The following is a 23,244-nucleotide window of genomic DNA, read 5'->3' as shown; positions in this document are numbered from 1 at the left end:
TTTTTGTTTCTGGTTTCTAAGCTCTCACGAAGCTCAGCAGACTCTAGTGAGGGTGTCTGACAGGAAGCACCATGTCGGGGCACAGAGCCTCCCTCCACACCATCCTTGGCTCCCTAGCTAGTGTCACGGGGAACTGTACTGGCCACTGTTGTGCACAAATGGCCTTGGAGGTCAGATAATGGGAAAGGTCTGCCTGTCACTGCTCTCATCTTCAGGCCTAGGGGTATGGAAGGGGTATGTGTGTCAAAGACCATCTATCTAGGTGATGACAGCTTCTCAAAACTTCCAACTCCTCAGATGTGACATATGAAATGGCAGCTGATGCAGCCCAGGAGAAAGGCTGGTCCTAAAATGTAGGCAGGGGCAGAGAGCACTTGAGTTAAACTGTGTGTATGCAGAGCCTCATAGCTGACCACCATTCCAATGAAGGACAGCATAAAGCAAGACATGAGTTCCAGAAATTTATTGGAAACACGATACGAACCGATAGTAGATGGCATCTCCTCACAGACAGACAGTGCACACGGGTACCGCGGGAAAGAGCTCTCCTGGGCAGCTGGAGTGAGCACTGAGGCATGCTCTGGTGAGTGCTCTGTGGAAGGGAAACCAGAGATGTGGTGCAGAGAGAGAGGAGGCACACAGAAAACTGGGACATAGCTTTCCTGAAGGCGGTGCTGAGGTGGATTGCTAAATGGGTGAATTCCCCCAGAGGAAAACAGGGACAACGGTGAAGAACAAAGACTCCTCTGCCTCTCAAAAGCACTTCTCGTTCTGGGCAGAGCAAAAGAGAATTTACAAAAACCTAAGGGAGCAGCTCCCCTTGTCTCCCTTACCATGGTCCCAGGATTGCACATAGGCACCAGGCTTGGACATGACCAACAGCATACAGAGGCCACACACAGCATGGACTACCTGCCCTCAGACCTGCTCCTTGCCTTCTCTTCCACTCCTTCATTCAGCTGCATGCTGACCCTTTGGGGGCCTTCCAAGGCTGCTAGGGAAGCTGACTTCCAGCTGGAGTCAGCTAACAGGAGGCACCCACAAAAATCTGGAGGGCATGACAGGCGAAGCTGTTTCTCCCCTCCAACCTCTCATGACTTCAGCTTCTATCAATGCACTTCAGATCTCCCCAGTGGCCCTGGCCCTCGGATACGGTAGTATGGCCTCCTGACTGTGTCTAGCATCCAGGATATCTTATTCTTGTTTCATTTTTCTGCTCTTCTTGTTTTTGATCAACACTCTCTAGCTTAAAATGTGTTTTACTCAGAGTAGGCTGTACTTGGCTGAGCCCTGCCCAGACACAGGGCTGTGGGCAAGGTAGACTCATAAGAGATCCCTGCAGTGAACTTCTGTCTATCCTCCTCTTCTGCACACAGTTAGGACGTCAGAGGTGGTGGCAGTGACTGAGGGCAGAGGGGATGCCTCGCAGTGTCTGTGTCCTCACTCAGAGGGCTTTGCACTATATCTCATCTGCTTCAGACTGAAGAATCTCAGCATGTCTGCTTGTATGTCCACTGAACAATTGTGACACTACTGACATGCACTATGGCAGCACCATGGCCCTTAAAAGAACATGGCCACCTAAGAAACATCTCGGTACCAAATGTTCTGAACAGCAAAGACAAGGAACAGAAGCTCCTTGGCATTACCCTCTGTTCCCTGGATTAGAATATTCCTTCAGAATGTCAGGGGGTTTCCAAGGGATGAAATAGGGGCATAAACGCTTAGTCAACTCTATCTCCATGGGAGGGTGGGACTACAGATCCAGCTCTTACTAACAAGCTGATGAAGAGCCTCTGGATGCACGGCATTCACAGCTAACTTCGAGCCTCCTGCTTCTCCATCAGTATTGGCAAGGCCCTTCTCCAAATCTCTCCAGCCTGGTGTAAGGCCTCTCCCAACAGGCAGAGAGAATGTAGCCAGCAGCTAATTTCATGTCTCTGTGTCCATGTGCCACATAAGCTCAGGACAAGTTCACAGACAGACATCTGTCCTGAGGTTTCTTTTTCTTTAGAGAAGAAATACCAGAAAGGCTAGCTGGCCTTCCCATCCAGGGTCTTTGCTGTAGAGGATTTATGTATAAGAATCTGGAGGAGGGGCTGGGAAGATGGCTCAGTGGTAGAGCGCTTGCCTTGCATGCCTGAGGCCCTGGGTTCGATTCCTCAGCACCACATAAGCAAAAAGAAAAAAGCTGGAGTGGCGCTGTAGCTCAAGTGGTAGAGCGCTAGCCTTGATCTGAAGAGCTGAGGGACAGCGCCCAGGCCCAGAGTTCAGGCCCCACGTCCGGACCCCCCCCAAAAAAAAGAATCTGGAGGAAACACTTGCCACCTGCACTTGTCTCATGAAGCACCTCTGACACAGGCCCTGCCCTCAGGGCTCAAACCAAGCCACAGGACAGCTCCAGAGACAGAGAACTTGGAACTTGTCCTGGTCACCCAGAGGTCTAAGGTGAGAAGCAGCTCTTCCTCAAGAAGCCAACATGCTCCAAACTGGGCAAGACTGAGGCATCTTGACCACAATCACACTACCTGGAACTATCCATACCGCCTCATTCTCTGCTGAGTTGAGCCAGCCGTGGAGGACGTAGACTTTCAGATATCCTTGTCATTTCTGTGATGCCTCATTCTTGCTGGGGGCGGGGGGACAATTCCAGGGTGGCCATTCTTTCATGCAACAACTTGTTTGGGCATCTCATTTCCTCCTCCAGCTACTGCTCCTGCGGTAGCTGAAAGGTCAAACTCCAGTTGTCTGTCACAGTGCTATGACCCTACGCCCTGCAGACCATCTTTGTTAATGGAGGCAGGGAGATGGCTAGGCTCAGGAACCAACCAGGCATTGAGTTACTCCTTGCCTGCAACAGGTGGTCCATTGGGATGTCACCAAGGGCTAGTGTCCAGGGCAGGCAGGGAGAGCCCAAGCCAGTAAAGCAGGAAGGTCTCCTGAGGCCTCAGAACATAATGCTCACAGCATACTGGGCCAGAGGGGTAGAGAGGTTTTGGAGCCGACTATATAGACTTATACTTGCAAACATGATTCTCCCTTCCACCCTCCTAAGGGGTAAAATAAAGTAGGGTGAGTAGTGACCCATGATAGGAACCCTTGGTGCAGTTCCTCATTAGCTGGCTTGGTTGCAGGGGGGAACAGGAAATAGCTTGTCACAGTGATATACACGCTTGGCATGTTTAACACCTGCTCTCACTAGAGCTCTCCAGGACCAAGTAGAAAACCAGCCTCTCTTCCAAAAGAAAATAGAGCTGCTGAGAGTCATGTGTAGGCTGACCAAGGCAAGAACCTTCTCTTCTGTCAGACCCAGGGGTAACCATACCACTGAGGAGTGGGAGCAGATGAATACAGGATGCAGGGGTGAAAAGCAACACTTCCCCTGAGCGGGAAGCAGCCACGGGAGGGGAGAGGCAGGAAACAGGGGAGGGGGTCAGGGAGAAGGAAGAAGCCTACTGGGAAAAAGGCAAGCGACAAATACCAGCAAGGACTGGGGAACACTATGAGCTGTGTAAACACTGGCACATGTCTTAAGAAAATCCACTCAGAAAGATGCCACATTCCTCCTGTACATAAGTACACAGCATAAAACAGTGGGACTGGCACATGCAGGGCAGCAGGGTTCTGAGTGCTCAGAAGCCTCCATCACCCAAGCCCCCCACTCTGGGGAAGTGGACACCAACAAGTGAGGAGGCCAGTGGCTCCCTGCTGCCCTCAGTTCTCAGGAAGGTCACTCTAGGACAGCAAGGTCTCTAAGAAGGAAGGAAGGTGCCCCTGGGTCCCATGGAGATGCAGGTTTGGAACATGCACCCCTACAGTTTCTTTTCTGCCTCTTCGGGTCTCTACAGGGTGCACACAGAGCTCTGCTCTCACTGAAGAAGCTGCCTCCTTCCCAGGCACATCTGTGACCACCAGCAGGACAGTAGAGTCTTGGATTGTAGCATAGAACAGGGATAACTCAGTCTGACACGCAGCATGTGAGTTCTGGAAAAGGGAAGAAACAGGGTAAGGCTAAATGAGTTCTGATGAAAGGGAAAATAGAAACCACCCTCCCACAAATAGGATGACTATCAGGGGAAAAAGGTCAGGTACTAATCCAAATAAAATCTCACAATGTAGTTTAACGCTGAAGAAAAGTTCACCTTGGTCAAGAAAAACTTGAAGCATCTTCAGCAACGCATCTTCAAAGCCAGGTTTTCAAGTACAGAGGCTGCTGTTGAAATACAGCACCTCAGGCCAGACCTTGTATAACTCCTCCAGTGATATGGAAAAATGGTGAGCACAGTGGGCTAAGAAGAGGCCCAGTCTCTTCTTCAGCAGTAATAACTGATCACCAGGATTGGCACCCAAGCCATGAACACACTTTCTATAGGACAAGAATGAGCCTCAGCCCCTTTACTCAGTGTCCTGAGTCAAGAGCTATTCCTTCACCACTCCACCTCAACTCTCAACTGTCCTGTCCCTAAGCTGGGCATCAGGAAACTGTCAACAGCTATAAAAAATGAACAGCAGACCTGGCCTGCAAACCATATCATTACTGTCTCATACTACTCAGCAAGATGTGAGACCAGATTCTTGTTACTTGTGAAGTGGCTGGAGTGGCTGAGGTAGAAGAAAATGCTCACAGACCCTTTCTAGTTACGCGTTCCGCAGCCACAAAGTAGCTAGATGACCGCTTTCACAGCCTCATTCCATCCGCGGGAAGGAGGTCTGCAGGATGGAGCAAGCCATGCCTTTACTCCACGTGCCTTTCTAGAATATGGAAGACACCATGGATACAACCTCGAAAAAGAAGTTCAGTAAATGTGAGTTAAATAAAGACTCAGATAAATTTGACTTAGGAATCAAAAAGCCTTTGCTTTATTGGACCTACTTTAGGTCAGAAACTGTTTTTTGCTTACCAGAACCTTGTGAGGATCAGGAAAGTTAGGACCTGCTCAAGTGCAGTAAATAAGCCAAGGAGTCAGGATTTGAGTTCAGTCTTCTTAATTCAGATCTTTTTATGTACTACACCAACCTGCTCATTCTCCATCCAGCCCAGTGTTCTGCTAACAGTCCAGTAAGAGCACATAGTCCTCTTCAGTGTCTAGATTAAAGCAATAAATGTGCCTGGATCTGTAAGAAGCATCTCTTTTTTGCCGTGTGTGTGTGTGTGTGTGTGTGTGTGTGTGTGTGTGTGTGTGTGTGTGTGTGTGTGTGTGTGTGTGTGTGTGTGTGTGTGTGTGTGTGCGCGCGCGCGCGCTCTCTGTCCAAATCCCCACATAATTAAACCACCTACTAGAAAAACCACTTGTAATAGATGACCAAATCTCTGAGCTACCATGGTAAATCTGTGCTAAATTTACCTGCTTATTTTCAGAAGCAACCCTTTCCTCCTAGAAGCTCAGGAATTGGTATCTTGGCTCATACCACCTTTTCCACACTGGCTACAGCTGAGATATGCCACCTCTCTGCATCCCAGCTGAACAGTCCTCATGCTTGCCATCTGTCCTCACAAAGTCCTATCACTTCTCTCTCCCTGCTTAGAGCTTCCCCCACTGCACTGCCTAAAAGCAAGGGACAAGAGCCACCTTCAGGTCCTCCCATCCAGTGCAGTACCGACAGCCCTAGGAAAAGGTGTCTCCCTACTGTCAGTATCCTTCCTAACAAAGGACCCCAAGTCACATTTCCTTTTTTTTTAAATGCTCAAATGCACTGATCTATACTTGCCACTTTTGTCTGTACTAACTCCAATTCTTAAGAACTTAGTTGTGCTTTTTTTTTCTTCAAAATGTTCCCTATTGGTTTTTGACTACTCAGAAGTACTCAAAGTACAAGAAGGACTTGGAGATTCTGTACTCTAATCATCCACTGTAATGAAAGCAATCTCTTTTAAGGTTTCTAGCTCCTGGCATCCATGTTCATTTCCTTCTCTTTCGAAAAATCAGAGAAGAAATCATTATCAGAATCCTGGAGGCTAGAAAGAAGATGATGAGTGATGGCAGATTTTACACACAAGAAAGCTTGAGGCTGGCAGTATGAAAAGCTGAGAGCCCAATTTGTTCAAAGAACTCTCCAAGGGATCAGGAAATGACATCAGATACCTCTGGCAATGAGGAAGAAGGACTGAAGCAAAAAAGATGAGTGGAAGCCTGTTTGAGAAACAGCCCTAGAGTTCTCCTAACTCCAAACCCCTGGGAGCTGTACACTTCCTACCAGTCTAGATGGTTACTCCCTAAATAAAACAAAATGGAGGGCCTCGGGATACCAGACACATTTTTGGCAGAGTTGCCAGTTCTCACAGGAGGGATCAAGTGAGAGTATGCCTACCAAATGCTAAGCCTCTGGCTTTCTTTTCATCAAGTTCTCAGAATGCAGGTGAACAAACCTCTACCTTTGGAAGAAACAGGAAGAAGCTACTCAGGGGAATTATGCAGCTCATGAGCAGAGTTAAAGGCATTTGGGGTTACTCAACAACTAGCCCAAGCTGATATTGTGAAGTGTAATATAGGCTCCAGCCCAGAGCTTTCAATCTGATTTTCAGTCTCTTTAAACACTGTTAGACAACAAAAGCCACCAGGACAAAGAAACCCAAGTTGTAACACAAATATTGGATACCAAAGCAAATAAACCAAGGGATATAAATTGGACTACACATGGAGAAAACTTCAAAAGCAAAAGACTCAGAGAAATGAGAAAAAGATAGTTTCCATGAAACATAACCAGTATATGTATACAGACAGTTAAGTAGATAAGATTTAGTTAATAAAACTAAATAAGGACAAGCTCATAGAATGATTTGAGTTCAGCTTTATACAATGGTAGCTAATTTATACTGAAGTAACCTTTCACCCAATAAACTCTGGACAAAATGTACAACTATCTGGAGGTACAGAAAACAACTAAAATCAGGCAAACACTACAGATGCTTTGCCCTGGCTTTCCCTCTGAGTAGTTTTATGTAATACAAGAACATCATTCAGGTAAAAAGTGGTGGTCTAACTAGGCTGAAATCAGTGGTGAGAGTTTCAATACAGGTGGAAATTGATGACGTAGATCTATAAAATGAAGGGAGAAACATAGAGGGGAGCCCTGAATTTCATATAAACTCTCAAATCATTGGCTGATTGCTGACCTAGGTAAGTACAAGGCTACAAGACCACCAGTGGGAAGAGGCAGAACTCAAAGAGCTGAGTATTGATTTCAACAGTGGTATTGTGTTACCAAGACAGAGTTTAGAGAGCTCCAAAGTTAGAGGGACAAATTCCATGATACTAGCATCAGTTTGAAGTAGATAACTCTTAATAAAATGGTAAACCAAGCCTGCATGGAATCAAAATAATCTGTCAGTGTAAGAACAAAACTCTGCAGAAGAAGACAGAATCCAAGAGTTTGTATTGTTTGTCATCCACAGTGACCAATATTCATTTCCAAAGAATTCCACGTGAGAATCTGGAAAATAGAACCCACAATTAGAAGAAGTCAGAAGAAGATAACTGGCTTGATTCATATTCTAGAATTAGCAGACATGGAATTAAAATATCTTCTCTAAGTTGGTTGAAGAATTTATAGAAAGGCAGGTATGGTGGTTCAGGCCTGCAATCCCAGCTGTGACAAGTAGGAGAATCAAGACCTGAGGCTACCCTTAGCAAAAATTCAAGTCCCTCTTGATCAATAAACTAATCAATCAAAGCAAGCAAGAAAGAGCAGAGGGGTATGGCTCAAGTGGTAGAGGGTCTGCCTAGTAATTGTTAGGAGTGCAAAAAACATTTTTAAAGATAACTAAAATGGGTTTGGGAATTTGGCAAAATTTAGAACTTTAAAAGAACTCAATTACAGAACTGGGCACCGGTGGCTGACACCTATAATCCTAACTACTCAGAGGCTGCAATCTGAGGATTGCAGTTCAAAGCCAGCCCTGATAGGAAAGTCCATGAGATTCTGATCTCCAATGACCACCAGTCAATCGAAAGTGGCGCTGTGGCTCAAGTGGTAGAGCACTTGCCTTGAGTTAAAGAGCTGAGGGACAGCACCCAGGCCCACAGTTAAAGCCCCACGATGGGAGGGGAGGGGAGGGGGGGGGACTCAATCACACACAGTGAGACCAAAGGAGGACATTCTTAGGAAAGGAAGAGAAACGTGAAACTGATCATACAAAATAATATTTATTAAAATGAACTTCAGGAACTAAGAATAAAAGGTTTATTTTTCCTTTTTTGCTGTTTTTTTCTTTTCTTTTTGTTCTGTTAGTTCATTTATATGTTTTTAGGAGGCTAAGGGGAGGCACAGACATGGAGGGACAAAGGGTGAATAAATGCAGCAATGGCACTCACTGGACACTATGCTGAAAATGAACTATACAACTTGTTGGTATGGATGGGAGGGAAAAACTGGGAGAGAGTGAGGGAAGGGGTGACATTGTTGCAAAAAAAAGTGTACTCATTACCTGACATATAATATAACCTCTCTGTAAATCACCTTTATAATAATTAAAATTTAAAAAATAATAAAGGAACTAAATGGAGACCATATACTAGAAGCTCACATCTGTAATCCCAGCTACTCGAGAGGCTGAGATCTGGAGGATCTCTGTTTGAAACCAGCCCAGACAGAAAAGTCTGTGAGAATCCCTCTCCAATTAACCAGTAAAGAGTCAAGCTGGAGATGTGACACAAGTGCTACAGAGTGCCAGCTATGAGAAAGGGAATCGAGTGAGTTTAAGGTCCTGGGTTCAAGACTCTGTACCAGAAAAAGGAAAAGCCAGCTCACCCTTTATCTCTCTTAAAACTTACACCTTGAACTCATGATTCATCCAATGAGATGTAAATCCTTGACACACACTTGCAATGAAATTAAAAACCAAATCCAGGTGCAGATATTCAAATCCCTCCCCACTGCATTATGACATGCACCTACCATTCCAGCTTCATGGGAAGTGTACAAACAGCACCCAGGCAGGAAGCAAGATTCGATCTCAAAAATAACAAGTGCAAAAAAGTACTGGAGTAATGGCTCAGCAGTAGACAGCCTGTCTAGCAAGTACAAAGTTCTAATTTTGAACCCCAATACTGCTCTCTGTTTCCAAGAAAACCTAAGCCAGGCATGATCATTTATGACTGTAATCTCATCTCTCAAGAAGCTGAAAAAGGACAATCAGACCAGCCTGGAATTCACAGCGAAATTTTGCCAAAAAGAAGAAGAAGGAGGAGGAGGAGGTGAAGGAAGGGAGGGAGGGAGTGTGAGGGAGGAAGAGGAGGAGGAGGAGGAAGAGGAGGAGGAGGAGGAGGAGAGGGAGGGAGGGAAGGAGGAAGGGAGGAAGAGAGGATGGGAGGAGGAGGAGGAGGAAGAGAGGAAGAGGAGGAGGATGAAGAAGAAGATGACGACGACGAAGGAAGAAGAAGAAGAAGAAGAAGAAGAAGAAGAAGAAGAAGAAGAAGAAGAAGAAGAAGAAGAAGAAGAAGAAGAAGAAGAAGAAGAAGAAGAGGAGGAGGAGGAGGAAGAAGAGGAAGAAGAGGAAGAAGAGGAAGAAGAGGAAGAAGAGGAAGAAGAAGAAGAGTGTTTGCATAGCATGCCCAAGGCCTGGTTACTGCCAAAATCAAACCAAACCAAGCAATAAACAAAACAATGCCTAAAAATAGGCTGGGGATGAAGCTTAGCAGTAGTGCACTTGCCTGGCATGTGTGAGACTCCTGATCTCTAGCATGACAGAGGGGGGGTGGAGGGAGGGAGAGAGAGGGGGGGAGAGAAAGAATAATTGATGTGGCCATACTAACATCAAAGTAACTTCTAGATAAAGAGTATTAACAGAGATAAAGATGGTCCCTTCATAGTGATAAGGTTAATTATATAGAGTTATCTATCTGTCTGTCTGTCTATCTGCTAGGTACCCAGCTCCCAATTTTTGCATCTGTGTCCTTAGATCTGAGACAGTCTTCCTATATTTACTTTGCAATCACCTTGGACTCTAAAACGGACAGGATTTACCAATAAGCATGTTGTGACACAAAGCAAACTGACCTCCAGAAAGGTAATAGTTTCTTACCTCGTGAAAAAATAAAAAAAACACAAAACAAAACCAACAACAACAAAAAACTCCCCCAAAGGAAAACAGCCAAAAGCTCTCAGGACCGCATGGCACCTATTAGGCAACAATGGCTAACTTGTTCCTGCTCCCCTCTAAGATGAAATGGTAACTAATACAAGGGTCTAATACAAGGGACTCTAATACAAGGGTCAATCAGGCCATACTTGTGACTTGGGACTTCTTAATCATCATGCATAGTTCTCTCCTTCTGCCCCCTAGTTCTTTGTCTATACATTCTAAACCCCTATCTGAAGATGGCTGAAAACATTCCATGACATATTTGTACCATGTAATACATCTTTTTTTTTTCACTTTACCATGTTGCTTTAATTTGGTGCATAGGGGCAAGTAGCTGGCTAGTCTGACATGTGGAACTCCTGGAGTCTAAAACTCGTTTCATATATACACTAAATAACATAATTTAAAATTACATAAAGCAAAAATGAATAGACTATTTGGAGAAACAGACAAATCTAGTTGGAAAATGGAGTTGAAAAGTCTCCCAAGAAAGTAGAGTTAAAAGATAGCCTGTATGTACATAACTTTTGACCTTTTCTGCTTGTCCTAGACATATACTAGTTATTGGAAATAAGGGAAACCATGGGACCTATGTTTCTTTGGGCCTGGCTTACTTCACTTAATAGAATTTTTTCCAAGTCTTTCCATTTCCTAACAAATGGGGTGATGTCATTCTTTCTGATGGAGGCATAGAATTCCATTTTGTGTGTGTGTGTGTGTGTGTGTGTGTGTGTGTGTGTGTGTGTGTGTGTGTGTGTGTGTGTGTGTGTAAAACATTTTCTTGATCCATTCATCTACTGAGGGGCATCTGGGTTGGTTCCATATCCTAGCTATGGTAAATAATGCTGCAATAAACATAGTTGTGCTGGTAGCTTTAGTATGGCCTTGTTTGTGATTGTTTGGATAAATGCCTAAAAGTGGGATTGCTGGGTCATAGGGAAGCTCTATGTGTAGTATTTTGAGAAAATTCCATCTGCTTTCCAAAGTGGTTGAACAAGTTTACATTCCCACCAACAATGCAGTAGGGTTCCCTTTTGGCTACATACCCTCCAGCATCTATTGTTATTAGATTTCTTGATTATAGCCATTCTAACTGGGGTGAGGTGGAATTTCAATGTTGTTTTGCTTTGCATTTATTTTATGGCTAGAGAAGTTGAGCATTTCTTCATGTGTCTATTGGCCATTCTTAGTTCCTCTTCAGAGAAGTCTCTCTTTAAGTCTTTAGTCCATTTATCAGGAGGTTGTTTCTTTGAGGATTTGTTGTTGGGGGATTTAATTTTTTTGAGTTCTAAGTATATTTTAGGTATGAGACCCTTATCCGTTGTATGGCTAGTGAAGATCTTTCTCCCAATCTGTGGGCTTTCTATTGATCTTGCTAGCTATGTCCTTTGCCATGCAGAAGCTCTGCAGTTTCATGCAATCCCATTTGTCCAACCTTTCTTTGATTTATTGTGTTTCTTTTTCTGTTGAACTTCCTGTCTCAGCTGTCTGAAACAAACAGGGTTTGCTAAGATATCTTCTTTGAAACTCTCCAAGTAACAGCCACCTTCTGGTTTGCACCTCCGTTTCACATTAACCACTCTTTGTAACAATTATATGTAAATAGTTGCTGACAAAAATAAATATTTGCCAGGCACTGGTGACTCATGCCTGTAATCCTAGCTGCTCAGGAGGCTGAGATCTGAGGATTGTGGTTCAAAGCCAGCCAAGGCAGGAAAGTCCAGGCAGGAAAGACTCTTATTTCTGCTAAGCTACTCAGAAAAAGCAGGAAGTGGGGCGGGGGGGGGGGGGGCGGAAAGAAAGAAAGAAAAGAAAAAGCAGGAAATGGCTCTATGGCTCAAGTGGTAGAGTACTAACCTTGAGTACAAGGAGGCTCAGGGATAGCACCCAGGCCCTGAGTTCAAGCCCCAGGACCATCTATCTATCTATCTATCTATCTATCTATCTATCTATCTATCTATCTATCTATCTATCTATCAATCATCTATCTATCTATCTATCTATCTATCTATCTATCTATCTATCTATCTATCTATCTATCTATCTATCTATCTATCTGATTGAGGGAGTCAAATGCATAATTATAACAGTGTTTTCTAAGGTTAAAGAGTGTTCAGTTATTTGGAAGAAGAAACAAAGAAAATGATAATATTGGGGGGGGGGCGCTGAAGGGTTATAATGATCCCAGCAGAGGCTGCAAATGGACTAGATAGTGAAAATATTTCATGTCCCTTGTCCTGTGGGCTCTGACACTGGTGGGGGTGGGGAGGATGGACATAGGGACAGGTTGATTGAAAAGACTTTCTGTTATGATCCATTCAAGTAAACAACACTTAACTGAGTCCAGCACTGGCCAGCACAGCTAAAGGCTTAAGTAACTACCATTAGAGCTCATGTTCGCTTGGCTGGTGCTTTACTCTTTGAACTACACCTCCAGCCTGGCTTTCTGCTAGTTATTCTAGAGATAGAATCTTGTGGACTTTTCTGCTTGGCTGGTCTCAAGCCATAATTCTCCACATCTCAGTGCCTAACTTGCCATTGGCTTTTGCCAATACTTGTATTTTCACATACTAATAAGAGAAAAAGGGGAACTGTGAGTGCCCCAGGCTCTGACTGAAAGGCTTCTTCCTGCTCAAACACTTCCCATAGTGCCGAGTACCAGCTCAACCAATAAAAAGAGCCAGGGCAGCACGTGCACAAGCTATTAAATAATCAGAACAAAGCCCAAGGGAGGAGATATGGGCAAAATCCCATACTATAAAAACCACCCTCAGAGAAGACTCCATTTGACTCTTTAGACCCCATTCATGATGGGTAGTCTAGCTACTTTCTTTCATGGCTTTCCTTTTCATTTTGAAATACAATTACTCTATTTACCTTAAACACTTTTCTGCCTTTTTTTTCAGCTTTTTTTGGGGGGGTGGAGGTCCGGTCATGGGGCCTGAACTCTGGGCCTGTGTGCTATCTCTCAGCTCTTCAGCTCAAGGCTAGCATTCTACCACTTGAGCCACAGTGACACTTCCAGCTTTTCTCTTCTTGCTTATGTGGTGCTGAGGAATGGAACCCAGGGCCTCAGGCACCCAAGGCAAGCGCTCTACCACTGAGCCACCTTCCCAGCCCACTTTTCTGCCTTTTAATTCTTTAATGGGTACAGAAAATGAACCTTCCCCAAGACAGCATTATTAGTATTTTTCTCCAGAGACAAGGAATGGCTAGATGGGTATTCTTTGAGAATATTCCTAAACACCAAGTTGTGTCCATCTTCCTCTACTACTCTGACAGTATGGTTTTTTATAAGTTGAGAAAACATCCATTGCACTCAGATGATGCTTCAATAATCCTGAAACTATCTCCACACACTAGGTACTCTGCTATACTGCAGCACATCCAATAGAACTTGGGACCATAATGATGTTTTACTTTTACATTTTTTCCCCACTGGGCACTGGTGGTTCACACCTATAACCCTAGCTACTCAGGAGGCTGAGATTTGAGGATAATGGTTAGAAGCCAGCCCAGGTAGGAAACTCCATGAGACACTTATCTCCAATGAACTACTCAAAAAAGCCAGAAATGGAACTGTGATTCAAGTGGTAGAGCACTTGCTTTGAGAAAAAGAAGCTCAGGGACAGAGCCAGGGCCAGAGTTCAAGTCCCAGAGACAACAAAAACAAACAAATAAATAAATGTGCTCCCAGTGCTGAGGATGGGACCCAGGATCTTGGCATGCTAGGCAAGCACTAGATCACTAAATTACAAACTTAGCTTCTAAAATAATTTATTTTGAAGTAATTGTACAAAAAAGTTTCAAGAAGCCAGGTTATTAGTATAATGGATCTTGATCAATGTCATCCTTTCCATCCTTCTCCCTCATCTTTCCAATCTATCCATACTCTCATTACAAAGTTCCATTTTTATACACATAGAATATAATGACTGTATCTGCCCACCTCCCCCCACTTGTCGGCCCCCAATCCTAAAATATTTTAAATTAGTTTTTAAAGAATTTAAAAATTATTCAACCAGGTTACTATACTATAACAGAGGCAAGGAGACCAGAAGGTCACTCACTGTTCTTCTATAAACAGTGTTTTAGAACATTCAAAAAAAAACAAAACCAAAAACCTGGTCTCTTGAAAATGGCATGAAATTGTCAACAGAAGGCAGCCTGGGCCCATGCATGCCTGAGAGTGCCATCCGCTGTCCCTGGCAGGCTATTTTTATTGGGATCTGTGAAGGCAGCAGATGCATTCCCAGAGCTTGCTCACTAGTACAATGGGCCTCATCACTACCCATGTTCCGGGGTTGGGATGCCAACAGTTGGAATTGTTGAATCACTGATTTCAGAAACAAGTCATCAAAAGGACAATCTTCACACCCCAGATCATAATATTGTACTTACAGAGGTATCCACAGCAGTTACCCTCTTCATAGGGAGTTCAAGATATTACTCAATGCAGAATATGAAGAAGAAAAATCCACAGTGTACTCATGTGTCTCAGGGGAAATAAACCAGAGGACAGTAGATTAAAAAGGAGTTTATTATACAATTTGTCAATGTTTCTGGCCCACATGTCCTGACTCTAGTCTATTGAAAACTCTTTTTTAGGCCTGTTGTTTTGTTTTCCCTAACACACTGAGTCTCAATTCATTTGCCCCTGGGACAAAAGGCATGCCATCCTGAACAAGGTTAAGAGCACCTCTAGGTATGCTTCTGTGGTCTGTATCACTGCTCTGCATCACTAGATAAGCAGAAGTTTCCCTCCAGGTTCCCATCTGATAAAGTCTGAGCTATTGCAGGCAATCACCCAGTCCCTGTGCAGTAGAATGGAAGATTTATGGATGGACCAAGGCTCAAGCAGCTGATCAAGAGCGGGAGGCAACAGTGTCTTTTTTGTAGGTCAGGAGAGGATAGGGGGCCTGCTCAGCCCATCTGCTCTTCTTTTGGTAAAATTTTCTAATTCAATTGCTTTCTCGATGAAAAATAAATATTCTGCTCTCAAAATGATGATATTCAATCCTCCCCCGGTAAGGTTTCTAGCTACAAGAGTATATGGATAACTGAGTAAACTCTCTTTATAACCAAATTTCCTCTCCAATGCTCCTCAGAACTACTTAATCAAGGGCAATTTCTCTTTATAGACACTGGGCTTTCTACTGCGCAAATAGGTCTATGGCCATACCACTCTGAATGTACCTGATCTTGTCTAAGGTGCAAATATACACTGGGACATATTCATTTATCTTTAATCAAATACATGAATCTTTTGTTTTATTTTGTGTATAAGATGGGGTCTTGCTATGTTGCCCAGGCTGGTCTTGAACTCCTGGGCTTTAAGTGATCCTTCTACCTGAATCTGCCCAGTAGATGGGACAAGAGGTACATGTTACTATGGCCAGCTCCACAAGCCAATTTTTTTTTGAGAGTCAGACTTCCAGGTAAGACATGAAATTATAGCTGGGTATGGTGGCTCACGTGTAATTCAAGCTATTCAGCAATCTGAGATCAGGAGGATTGCAATTAGAGGCCAACATGGGCAAAAAGTTCTTGAGACATTCATCTCAACCATTGAAAACAAGAAAACAGAAACCAACACTGGGCAAGATGGTGTACTACTATCATCCCAGCTAGTAGGAATCATCCCTATTTGAAAAATAATAAAAGCAAAAAGAGGATGGGGTAGAGTGTCTGTCTAGCAAACACAAGGCTCTCAGTTCAAACTCAGTTCAAACTCTAGTACCACAAGAAGAAATATATTTATAAGGAAGGTACTAATATTTTATTTATATACAATTCACATAAAACAATAAAAGATTGATTGATAACAGCAATTTTCCAAATAAAATTTGAACAATGGCTATTCTTTAAAGTGGAAACAAAACCTTAACACTTAAAAGCCAGAAGTAGAGCTGTGGGCTGAAATGGTAAAGCACTAGTCTTGAGCACAATTGCTCAGCGACAGCTTCTAGTCCTTGAATTCAAGACCCAGGACTGACACCAAAAAAAAAAAAAAAAAAAAATCAAATCTAGGTAATTCTTTGAATTTCCTCTTCTCTTTCCTCCATGCCTAACACTAATATAGATCCTTGACCCTCAACTTCTAGAAAAAGAAGTACTGCAGGAGGCATGATTATGGACAAGATGACCTTTAGAGAGACAGATAATGGAGAAAAACAGCTTTTGTAAAGTGATGGTTTATACTATATAGCCTGAGCCAAGGAAGATATCCACTATATTATTTTATTCATTTGAAAAGATATGTCTCTCCCATGTATATGCTTCTTCATGTGGATGAAAAACACTAGATTTGAAGTTGAACTGTATTGCCATTGCTTGTGAGAAGTGTGACCCTGGACAAAACCCTTAACCTCTCTGAGTTTTCATTTTCCTTATTACTAACATACAGGTTTTAACACCTGATTCATAAGGTGTTGGGAAGATGAAGTAGTATAACGTACACAAAAACTTTCATCAGAAGAATAGTTCTGTCAGGCAAACGTGAGCTGCACTTTACAGATTTACAAAGGAGAAAACAGGTGCAACAAAAAACCAAGTGATACACACAGAAAATAATCAAGAGAAGTCTAATTAGTCCCATCTGACTCCAAACATTTAAATGCCTTCCACACTCTTACACATACACAGACAAATTCCATCTCCCCCTCTTCCTTCCCTTTCATGATCTCAGACACGTAAAGCTTCCTCCCCTGATGACCACCCACAACCACTTGAATTAAATGAATAGGTTCTCAGTTTGATGGCAACACAAATTGCATCAAAGCACCTGTATGGATGAAATGGGGGCAAGAGAATTTGGCAACTCTCCTGTTGGTACAGGGTATAGCACTGGATGAACTGTCTGATTGGAAAATGTACTGGTAAGGCACCCTGCAGTTCTTTAATTTGGAAATTCATTCTATCATTGCTGATTCTTTGCACTGAGTTTCTTATGTGTGCGGATCTTCACTCTCAGAGTTAAAATCCCACAAGTGTGTACACAGCCTATGTGTGACTCAGTGCCATCAGGTAGCTGATAAAAGCACATGGAATATGGACTTCCTGCATTTCCAGTCAACACCAGGGCCAAGTAAGAGGAAGAAATACATAAGAAATTTCCCATCATTTCAACTAACTTTTTTTTGGGGGGGGGGGTTGGTCGTGGGGCTTGAACTCTGGGCTTGGGCGCTATCCCTCAGCTCTTAGCTCAAGATGAGTGCTCTACCGCTTGAGCCACAGCACCACTTCCTCCCATCATTTCAAAAAATGCTTGGGAAAATCCTTTCTGATGGAAGAAATTAAAAGACTCTCCCCATCATCAAGAACCTGAAATTGCTCAACAAGAAATTTACTCATTGCCTTACTCATATAACCTCTCTGTACAATATCTTTACAATAAATAAATTTTTTTAAAAAAGAACCTGAAATGTAAAAGTAGAAGGCTGGTGAAGACAAGCCACTGAGGAGGAAACAGGAAGCTCTAATGCTAAGAGAGCTAAATGCTTTAGAAGATGCAAGGTTTGATGCTCAGCTAAATTAGTCTGTCTATCTACATCTTGTTTGCATGCCCATCTGTCAGACATGCTGATAATTAAGTAGCAGTGCTAATTGCTTTCATTATTGTACCTCACAAGGAAAGGCTTTTCCCTGAGTTTGTATCTTATTTCAGTATTTCATGTATTAACTACCTGGTGAAAGCTTACTACTAGCCAAACATTTTTCCAGAACTTTTAAATTCATACTGGAAATTCAGACTACTCAGAATCCTATCTCTGGAGAGGAAAAGAAACAGACTTATTATCTTAAGAAAAGGGTCCATTAGGAACACACAAATGTAGGAACTTTCTAAATGTGATTTTTCTATTATGTTCTGACTTCAGCTCTATACTATCTATCTATCCAGCTTCATGCTGCTGGGGTTAGGACTTCGAAATTCCATTTCTCCTCTGAGGCCTGGAAACCTGTTCTCCCAGGAGATATAGAATTTGAAAGGCTGGAGAAGCAGAGGACTTGCTCTTTCCAGTTCCTGTCAGTGACATTCGAGGTAACTGTAGCATGTTCCAGAAACAGACTCATCACAACTCCTGAGAGATGCCTACACAGGTTGAGGCTGAAGTATAGTGTCCTTAGGAATTGGGCTCCAGCTCCCCAGGGAAGCTTCCTTAAGCTTCTAGTTTACAATAACTCACATTTCCTTGTGTGCTGTTTATTTAGTCAGCCATACTAACTCTTATATTGAATTACCTGTAGAAACTAAAGAGAATTTGTTTGAGGGCCACAACCTCATTTAATGACAGCAATTAATACAGCAGAATGAAAATTTTCACATCTAAGCTAAATCTGTTTCTTCCCCCCATTTCTCTCTCTCTCTCTCTCTCTCTCTCTCTCTCTCTCTCTCTCTCTCTCTCTATATATATATATATATATATATATATATATATATATATTTGTACCTGGGAAATTTTAATTTACTTCACTAGGTTTCATTTTCTTCAATCACTTTCCTTTATACAGTTAATTTATATTGTATACATCAGTGACAAATACTAGGCTAGGCATGGAGAAACAATGGCACACAAAATAAATTCCTTGACCTCCCAGATCATCTTGTCATATGAATTAAAATAGAAAACACAGGTAAGAAAATTAGCACATTGCAGTAACCCCTCTGTACAGATTTTTCACAATTAAAAAAAAAAGAAAGAAAATTAGCACATTGCAGAGTGCATTGCCATCAGCTTCTTATACATATCAGACAGCAAAGCACAGACATATAAGGTCCTGAAGAAACAACATCCAAGTTTCTTTGGAAAATGAGACAGGTTCTCTCCAACAAGGGTAAAGGTCTGAATCAATAAGACCAAGGATGGGGCTGGGAAAGTGGTTCAGTGGTAGAGTGCTTGCCTCACATACATGAGGCCCTGGGTTCAATTCTTTAGCACCACATAAACAGAAAAAGCCAGAAATGGCTCTGTGGCTCTAGTGGTAGAGCACTAGCCTTGAGCTGAAGAGCTCAGGGGCAGTCCCCAGGCCCAGAGATCAGGCCCCACAACCCCACCCCCCCATGTACCCCCAAGGACTGGTTGTGTTCTATTGTTCTAGTTCAGAATAAAGAAGTAATGACCTTGCTGTAGTGTTTATCCAGATATACATGGAACAAATTGACACTACAGAGGAAACACTACAGAGGTTGAATTCAAAATCCCTGCACAGATTCATGTTTCGAATTCTTGGTCCCCTGCTGGTGATGCTATTTAGGTACTGTGCTAAGGAAGTAATTCACGTGGAGTATGCCTTTAAAGATTATGCTGGTCCATAGTCCTCTCCTCTCGTTTTTTGTCTGCCATGAGATGAACAGCCTCCTTCACACACTCCCACTGCCACGATGTTCTGCCCCAACTGCACAAGGCCAACCAACTAAACCCTCTGAAACTGTTAGCCAAAATAAATCCTCCTTTATGTTGTTTCCTCGGATACTGTGGTCACAGCAACAAGAAAGCTAACTAATATAGAGGCATTTAAAAGAAATTCCAAGAAGGTAGATACTCATCATACTGAGCCTTGGGTGTTTAAAGGCAATAGAAGGTGCAATGCAGGACTTGGGACAGGACTCCAGAAGGGCCATGGGGTGAGAGTGGATAGTAGGAAGCTATATTTCCATCACTCACATGAGGTCCTTCTACCATTAAGAATACATCACATACAGATTACGTATAGTGGCTCATGTCCCTAATTCTAGCAGCAATGTGGGAAGAGGAAGATACTTGTTTGAAGCCAGTCTAGACAAAAAATTAACTGGTTGGGTTCCTGTGATCCTAACTACATAGGAAGCCACAGCTAGGAGGACTGTGGTCCAGGCCAGCCCCAGGCAAAAATATGAGACTCTATCTAAAAAACCCCCAAAAACCTAAAGCAAAAAAGGACTAGAGGTATGGCTCAAGTGGTAGAAAGCACTTACCTAGAAAATACAGGGCCCTGATTTCAAACCCTAGTACATATATCAAATGAATCACAACCCACTTTACACTTATAGCCGGAGGACAATACACCTAGAGAAGCCAAAGGGATGATAAGCTAGAAAAGAAAGATCCCAGATTCTATGTAAGAATAAATCCAAAGGTTCTAGGCAACAGGCAGGGAAAAGTTGGAAAGAAATATGTTCTCCACATTTTGACATTATTGTCCCTTGGTCTTCTATTGTCTAGACATTAGGAATATTGGGGCAAGAAAGGCCAATGTTCTCATTAAAATCAAAGTGTTTCTGCAAGACTGCTGTGTGGCCAAATTATTGAAAGCCACATATATAACACATTGATGCCTTAGAAATGCAAAGTAATCTCTTCACTCTCAACTTTTTCCTAACTATTCCCCTTTTAGTTTCTATTCTTTTCTTCAAATTCTTTTAACATTAGTCTCCATATGAATTAGTCCCACAACATTAGAATGGAGGTCAATACTCCCTTCTATAGCAAAGGAGCCGTTTACCTCTTCATTTCAGTTGATGGTCCTATCTAGGATTGAATTTTGAGGATAAAGGCACAACCTTTGCCCCCCTAATTAGGACATATAACCCCCTTTTCATGCTAGAGTAATATTAGGAGCCATCTAATTTTCCTATACCATCTTGCTAGTGGGACTTAATTGCTCCTGGCCTTAGGTTCATCAGGAACTCCTTGTTGGACCCTGATGGCATCAATGTAAACCCAGAAGTCGAATGATTCACAGGCACTGAGGTCATGTTTTTGTCTATTGTTGAAGAAGGCTTTGGTTTTTTTTAATGCAGGGTGAAAGGGATAGTCAACTGAAACAAAGTACAGGTTTGGTTCCATTTTGCCAGAAAAGCCTCAAGCAAAAATCCCCCCAATAATACCAGACATCAACTCTAGCAATGGTGAGAGCTGATACATTCCCATCTCCTCAAAAGACCAGCTTTCACTGTTCCTGAATACATTTCCCAGGGACTCAACTTCTCCTACCTGCCTAGAGTGGCACGCACCATCTTTAAAAAATAAATTTTGGCATAATTATGGCCATCAAAAAATCATACTGAAGGAAAATTATTATTAGAAGATCTATTCCACATCCTTGCTCTAGGCCCTTGTTACAAGTAATTTACTGTCACTGAAGAAATTTAGAGTTCCAGAAGGCATGAAAAGCCTGGAGAGAGTTTTATTCATAAATAAATGTCAACCCTTAAACAATAAAGACAGCTTCAAACTCCAGGGCTACTGATGAACAAAAATATACTGTCTAGATGATTTATTATAGTGGTGTTTATAGTCCAAATGGTAAGATATTTCAATTCCACCTAAAGAGTCATTATACGTCCACGACTAAGAGAAGTACTTTGGAAAAGAAGTGACATTTCAGAGTTTTTCCATTCAAACAAATTATTATTTTTGTATTTAGGACACCACCCAGGCAATTCCTTTTATGACTTGTAGCACTCTCAAGCAATTAAAAAATTATGAGGTGAAAGAAGTCAGGAATAAATGCCAAATTCAAAATGATCCTCAAACTACTGAATAGCCCTTAGAGAGCACTGCTGTCTTAGATGTAAGGCAAAACAATCCCTTTTGCTCAAGAAAACTTAAAATGAACAGTGAGTGTGTACCACAAGAACATTATCATTCTGCAGAAGCAACTGCTAAATAAAAATTTGATCTCCAAACAGGGCTTCTAACAGGAAATGTGAACTAAAGGTACCTCCTAATGAAATGGAGAAATTTTACTCAACATAATTCTTCGGGCAGTCTTCCCTCTTAATCCCCTTATTCAGATCAGTAATGGGGTAGATTCTGTTTGAAATATATTCTTTTTGTTGTTGTTGTTGGTCGTGGGGCTTGAACTCTGGGCCTGGGCGCTGTCCCTCAGCTCTTCAGCTCAAGGCGAGCGCTTTACCACTTGAGCTACAGCGCCACTTCCGGTTTTTCTGGTGGTTTATTGGAGATAGGAGTCTCACGGTCTTTCCTGCCCGGGCTGGCTTTGAACCACGATCCTCAGATCTCAGCCTCCTGAGTAGCTAGGATTACAGACGTGAGCCACCAGCGCCCGGCTGAAATATATTCTTGAACTTGTCAGAAGACATACCCAGGCAGGCAAGGTAATGGGGCCCTGGCCAATAAGAACAGTCTCCAGAATTCCTGCCCTTACATACCATCCAGGCCATTGTGATGACTGTAGTTTCTTTTTCCAAGAATGCTCAAAGATGTGTGATTTGGAGTGGTTAGCATCCTCTTGGTAGTTGGGGTTTGCAGGCTTGGTGTAGATCGAATTATATTAGGCTTCTTTGCAGGATGAATTTCTGGCAGGAAGCAAAAAGGTTTGTCAACCCAGAATGTGGTATTAAAAAAAATCCCTGGGTACATTTATACTAGTAAGAGGCACACATCTTATTTCTTAATGAGCTGAGAGTCATTTCCTTATGAGCCAGCCACTGACGTGCATAATGAAGTAGCTTCAAGTGTTGTTGCCATGGCTTTGCTTATTCAAGTAAGCCAGATCCACCCCTGCTGGCTGGAGCTCTGAGCCTCATGTAGTGAATACAAACACACGCACAAAAAGCCACTTTAGAAGGTCACTTACAACATGAGATTTACTAAGAGAATAAAGCATCATCTGGCTCAAGATACTAGAAATCAAAAGATTATCTGCAGAGGTCACTTCAGAAAAAAAAAATACTTCTATGCTCTAACAAGGAACATGAAGCCTGTCTGGAGTGTGAGGTTTTTGAAAAACCAGATTCCTGCTGTGCAATCAGGGTACGCGACTAAAGTCAACCACTCCCAGCCCAGAGCATGTTGATAACAGATGAAATATGAAAACAAAGTCAAGATACAATCATCAAAAGACAGATGAAACACTGATAAAGGACACATCACAAAACTAATGTGTAACCACTGTTTTCACTGTATTTGATATCAGTATAATTTGGGGAGGGGAAGGGAAAAAACAAAATGTTTAAATAGGGATACAGGTTGACCCATTGTAACAATGAGATGTAGAAGACACTATGTTGAAAAACAAACTTTACAATTTAGGGGTGGGGAGAGGGGGATGTAGTTGTGGAGGTGGGAGGGAAGGGAAGGTAGGGGAAAAACAAAGGAGGAGGCAATAATGCTTTATAAGAAATGTACTCATCACCTTACTCATGTAACTGTAACCCC

At 42.6% G+C, this 23,244-nt stretch overlaps 1 protein-coding gene across 4 annotated transcripts in view; it reads right to left on the bottom strand.

The window, feature by feature from the left end:
* Window positions 1–448: 448 nt before the first annotated feature.
* Mta3 (metastasis associated 1 family member 3) overlaps window positions 449–23,244 on the bottom strand; it is a 151,400-nt gene continuing 128,604 nt past the window's right edge. For 3 of the 4 annotated variants that reach the window (XM_070025477.1, XM_070025478.1, XM_070025480.1), the window contains exons 16-17: window positions 22,236–22,382; window positions 5,038–5,086 (exon numbers count right to left, since the gene is read on the bottom strand). In XM_070025477.1, the coding sequence (XP_069881578.1) occupies window positions 5,049–5,086; window positions 22,236–22,382 (185 nt within the window). In that variant the 3' untranslated portion in view covers window positions 5,038–5,048. Of the gene's footprint in view, window positions 3,985–5,037; window positions 5,087–22,235; window positions 22,383–23,244 lie in introns of those variants that run through there. The other variant, XM_070025479.1, reaches the window with a different exon arrangement.

Source organism: Dipodomys merriami, unplaced genomic scaffold (assembly GCF_024711535.1).
Source record: "Dipodomys merriami isolate MVZ:Mamm:240054 unplaced genomic scaffold, mDipMer1.0.p SCAF_17, whole genome shotgun sequence".
NCBI lineage: Eukaryota > Metazoa > Chordata > Mammalia > Rodentia > Heteromyidae > Dipodomys > Dipodomys merriami.
Note: the sequence above shows the minus strand (reverse complement) of the source record. Positions and strands in the feature narration are given on the sequence as shown.